Source organism: Lathyrus oleraceus, chromosome 7, assembly GCF_024323335.1.
Source record: "Lathyrus oleraceus cultivar Zhongwan6 chromosome 7, CAAS_Psat_ZW6_1.0, whole genome shotgun sequence".
Classification (NCBI taxonomy): domain Eukaryota; kingdom Viridiplantae; phylum Streptophyta; class Magnoliopsida; order Fabales; family Fabaceae; genus Lathyrus; species Lathyrus oleraceus.
In genome coordinates, this window is record NC_066585.1 from 507,668,773 (window position 1) to 507,673,569 (window position 4,797).

Consider the following 4,797-nt stretch of genomic DNA (forward strand, 5'->3'; position numbering starts at 1 on the left):
CATATAGGCACTACGCCAAAAAGGTTTTTTAACAGCGCATCTTAGACAGCGCTTTTAAAAGAAAGCGCTGTCTAAGGTTAAAATAAAAATAAAACACGGAAAATGTTCTAAAAAAATAATGAAAGCGCTGTCTAAGGGGGGGTCTTAGACAGAAAGCGCTGTCTAAGACCCCCCCTTAGACAGCGCTTTTAGAAAGCGCTTTTAAATATAGACCTTAGTCAGCGCTTTTGAGAAAGCGCTGTTTAAAGTCTTTCAATTAAAAAAAAAATTAAAGCTCATATACAGAGAATGAAGATGAAAATGGAGGAGCAAGAAAATCTAAACCTAATCCCCCCAACAGCAACCCTAGAAATAGACAAAGACCTCACTCTCCTACCACGCATCAAACTCAACCTCACCGTACACCCTTCCACACCTTCATCCTCCATAACAAACCAAATCGACGAATGGAAAACCAAACGAGCCTTACTCGATTTTCTCCAAACCTCTCATTCTCTTCCCTTTCCTCTCCCCGAAGAAGATCTTCAATTCAAACGCTTCAACAAAGACCTCAAAAAGCGTAAACGCGAAGATCCCGTCGTTTACGGTACACTCCACATCTGGGACCTGTCGTTTTTGAGTGAGAAGAATGAAAACGACGTTGAGTTGAATCTTCAAGGGGTTAGGTTTAGGCTCGAGGTTGATGTTCCTGAGTGTGATGATTTTGATGGGATGAAGAAGAATTGGGAAGAGTTTTATGCTTTTCGGAATGTCAATCGGAGTTCCAGGCGCGAACCGGATACGGTTGTTGTTAGTGGTGTGCCGTCGCGGTGGTTCGCGGAGACTAGGGTTTCTTCTAAACCTTCTATGCTTGTTACTCATACCATTTTTTCAAAGTTTGGCAAGATAAGGTTTGTTTTGAATACAATTTATAGCTTTTATGTGGAAACTGTTTGATTTGTATTATCATTTCTTATAAAAATAGCTAATAGCTAAACAACTTCTATGATATAAGCACTTAATTTAACTGTTTATCCAAATAGGCATTAATTTGCTTAGTTAGTATGTTTGAACTTGTTAATAGCTAGTTAGTTAATTCTTTAATAAGCTTTATATATCGATGTTTTTGAACGGGTGAGATCTTTGGGTCATGGTTTTGAATAGCTTGAGCTTAGGTGAAAGTGTGATTGATCCGGTCAAATAGTCAAATTGTAAACAATGCAGTTCACAATTCTACTGGTTGAATGGCTCGCGGTTTAGTCTTTGAAACATTGCGAGCTTCTTGTATGCATCTTTTCAATATGATTCCTGATGAGATTTCACCTATAGCGTTCAAGCTTGCAAGCTTACCGTTTTACTCCCTTTGATCTCCAACATGATAAGCATAGGTAGATAACTAATGCATTAGGAGCATTTGGATTAGCTTATGAGTTATAGCTTTTGTGTGCTTATAAATTTAAAATTCTTCACTTATGGAAGTGTTTTTAATAGTGTTTATATAGAGGTTGAATGAGAAGGTTTTTGAAAAAATGAAATGCAGAAGTTGATTTCAACTTATCTATGAACGTTGTGGCTTAGCTCAAGCAAAATTGAAGCTTCAAGGTGAAGCTTCAATGGCTTTTTTGTGAGAGAGTGAGAGCTTTGGTGAGGGTGAGGGAAAAGATTGCAGAGAGAATTCACACAAATGCCAAGGGTGTGAAAATGAGAGAGGTGAATCTCTTAAATAGATTTTTGGTTCGGGCCTTTCTAGCTTGGGACTTAGGTATGGAATTAGTTAAACATGGTTTGGAGTTAGTTGGACTCAACTCATTGAGTTAGTTGAAAAAATCAATTAGTTAGAAACGACTCAATTAGTTAAGTGAGTTGATGTTGGTTAGTGAATGAGTGAATTGAAACTTGACTCGCTGCTGCAGGTTATGGTTAAGTTGCAGTTATGTTGAGATCATTTTGGGTGACCTGTTATTCAAGTTACAAGTTAAGTTTAAGTGACCCTGGCCTTGGCTTGGAATAATGAAGAATACATGTTAGTAGCCTTGGTGCACCAACTGGCTGTAGCAGGTAGCATGAAATTACATTCATGTTGACATGATTTTAGTGACCTGCTATCCATGTTGCAGGTTACGGTTAAGTGGCTTTACTTTTCCCCCTTTGAATTGTTGAATAGCTTGATATGTGGATGTTAATAACTTTGATACATAGGCTTAGTTCAGTGCTTCACAAGTTTTATCCCACAACTGGTATTCAATTCCTTTGCCCTTACCTGTTTCTTTTGCTGCAGCAAGCTTGAGTAGATTTGGCCTATCATCTCAACTCAAGGTTTAGCCATGGTAGACTTATTGATGCAAGCTTGGGGAATGTTTGGCCTTGAGGTGTGCATGCATCACTGCCTCAACAACTGGTTTTTCAATGCACATGGATGAATCCTATTGAACCCTTCTTCCAGTTCAGCATATGGTAGGTTGTTAGGTTTGATTTTCTTATTGAAATGCTTGGGTTGGCATTGATTGGTTATGTCCTACTGTACAAGGGAATGGTTGTGAGCTCATGTTGTGCTCTTGCTTATGGCTAGCAGGATGTAGGACCAATGTACTTCCTTTGTATCTCACTTTCAAACTCATGCCTAAAGGACTTGCAGCTCATGGTGACAAGTACTGCAAACCCAATGCATTGGTGTGGTTCCATTTGGCTTGTTGCAGGCTTTGGGGTATGTCTTATTTTAGTGACTTTGTAGCAGCAGTCATGAGTTCAGTTGGCTAGGTCCATATGGCTACAAACCAATGGTTCAGCAGCAGCAACTATCGCTTAGTCGCAATTCCTCGAGGAAAAAAGATGAATCGCCATACAGAAGAAATCCATTGAGAGAGCTTGAATCTAATTCCATGGCTATTCCACATTCAGCAACCAATTATAACAACAGCAGGATGCAAAACAGATCCAACATGGAAGTTGAAACAGAAGCTAAACAGGTATTCATTTTGTGTGTGATTGTATTCACTTATTTGAGAGGCCAAAGTTATTCTGAACACAACCACACAAAAAAACTGATTTTGACCTATCTGAGTGTTATCAAGTAGAGTTGTTTTTGCTTTTGAATTAAGTTGAAGCCAGGGTTTCGAGTTCTTGCCTCATAACATCATTTTTAGCTTTCAAGTTTATTATCTAATCCACTTTTTACATTAATGAGTATACAAACAATAATCAACTTTACAAATCAGTTAATTCAAAAATCAAATTTTACCATTGCAAATCCAAGCACATACTAGGTAACATTTGGTTCATGATTTATTAGCTTGAAAGAGTTTTTGTAATTTGTCTTATTTATGTATGTGATTGATGTCATGGAGTTTCTAATGTTTTCCCTTGTCTAGTGCAGAAACCAAATGCCAGCAGAATTGCATTGGACAAGGGTGTCGATGCGAAGTGCAAGACAAAGATAAAACAAGATGAAGATGTTAAAGTGATGTCTTCGATGACTGATAATGTTGTTGTCAAGACAGTGGTGCCGCCGGTGGTTGAAAACCTAAAACCCCAGATATTAACAAGAAGCAGATCTTCAAGGCGTTCGCGAGACTTAGAGCTAGACCTCAACCCTGAAGATCTTTTGATTCCTCCACAGTCCTACACCTCACTACTGCTTGAAGATATCCAGAACTTCCATCAGAAAAACACACCACCCCCACCATCTGTTTCTCTCCCAGCTTGTGTTGCTAGAGCTTGCTCTATCCTTGAAGCTGTTGCTAATCTCAACTCCGATACCAGCTCAAGTTTATCTGGTGTAGAGGACAGGAGAAGTCCATCAGGTTATCAGTCCAGTAGGAATAGATACAATGTTCCATTGGGTACTAGCAATAGTTATGGGAAGAGAGCGGCAGATACCAAGGATCCAATTGTAGAGTCTGAGTTAATTGTTTATGATGAAATGGTTGAACCGAGTTTACATAAGTTTGAGACAATGAATATGGGTAGTCCAAACATGGAGAAGCAAGAATCTTCAAGAAGCAGCAGCTTAAGTGTGTCTTCTGTAGCAGGACGAGTGAACGTGGATGGAGCAAAGAAGAAAGTGAACAGCAAAACGAGAGTGTGATTACCAGCAGGACAATGAGACGGGCGTGGCAGGCTTGGCGCCAGTAATTATCTTCACATGAAACCAGTTGTCACAGCAGCTGCATCCACATAAATGAGTTCACCTTCTTCTTTTGTCATTAATATTCCCATGAGTTTGATATTCCTTCTGTTTGGAGTTGCCCACAGCTGCATCCCCACATAAATGAACTCACCTTCATCTTGTCATTAATAGTCCCATGAGTTTGATATTCCTTCTGTTTGGAGTTGCACACTCTGCAACCAGTTTTCATTTAATTAAGGTCCATGTGAATATTGTTCCTATTTTAGTTGTAATAGCATTATGTTTCTTTATTTCTTCAAATAAAAATGCATAAAAAGGATCAGTTATTTTCAGTTCCATTTGTAATTAACTCAGACACAGAGGAGGAGGGATGGAATAGAAAGACAGCTAAACAAATGCTACCGGACTACCGGTATTTCCTATACCAGCGGTGATTACTTATTTATTTCTGACGGCAGAAATGTCTTATTTTAGTGACTTTGTAGCAGCAGTCATGAGTTCATGTGGGATCTGGCTACAAACAATTGCATATAGGTTGAGTCTCAATAGTTATGAACATGGTTCAGCCCGAGTTGGAGACAGGTTTTGGGGTTTAGCTTCATGTTTTCGTATACCTTAGACAGCGCTTTTGTAAAAAGCGCTGTCTAAGGGGGGGATTAGAAAGCGCTTTAGGCAAAAGCGCTGTCTAAGGG

At 39.1% G+C, this 4,797-nt stretch overlaps 1 protein-coding gene across 3 annotated transcripts; it reads left to right on the plus strand.

Moving 5' to 3' along the window:
* Nucleotides 1-271: 271 nt before the first annotated feature.
* On the plus strand, nt 272-4,292 carry LOC127108099 (uncharacterized protein At1g65710). 3 transcript variants are annotated; one of them, XM_051045473.1, is made up of 4 exons: nt 1,950-2,037; nt 2,258-2,433; nt 2,552-2,945; nt 3,353-4,292. In XM_051045473.1, the coding sequence occupies exons 3-4, from the start codon at nt 2,757-2,759 to the stop codon at nt 4,061-4,063; spliced, it is 900 nt and encodes a 299-aa protein (XP_050901430.1). In that variant the 5' UTR covers nt 1,950-2,037; nt 2,258-2,433; nt 2,552-2,756; the 3' UTR covers nt 4,064-4,292. The 3 variants fall into 3 exon arrangements, 2 of the variants coding, with proteins under 2 accessions (XP_050901430.1, XP_050901429.1); XR_007795957.1 differs by lacking the exons at nt 1,950-2,037; nt 3,353-4,292 and adding an exon at nt 272-890 and having other exon boundaries at nt 2,552-2,698; XM_051045472.1 differs by having other exon boundaries at nt 1,950-2,433.
* Nucleotides 4,293-4,797: the final 505 nt, after the last annotated feature.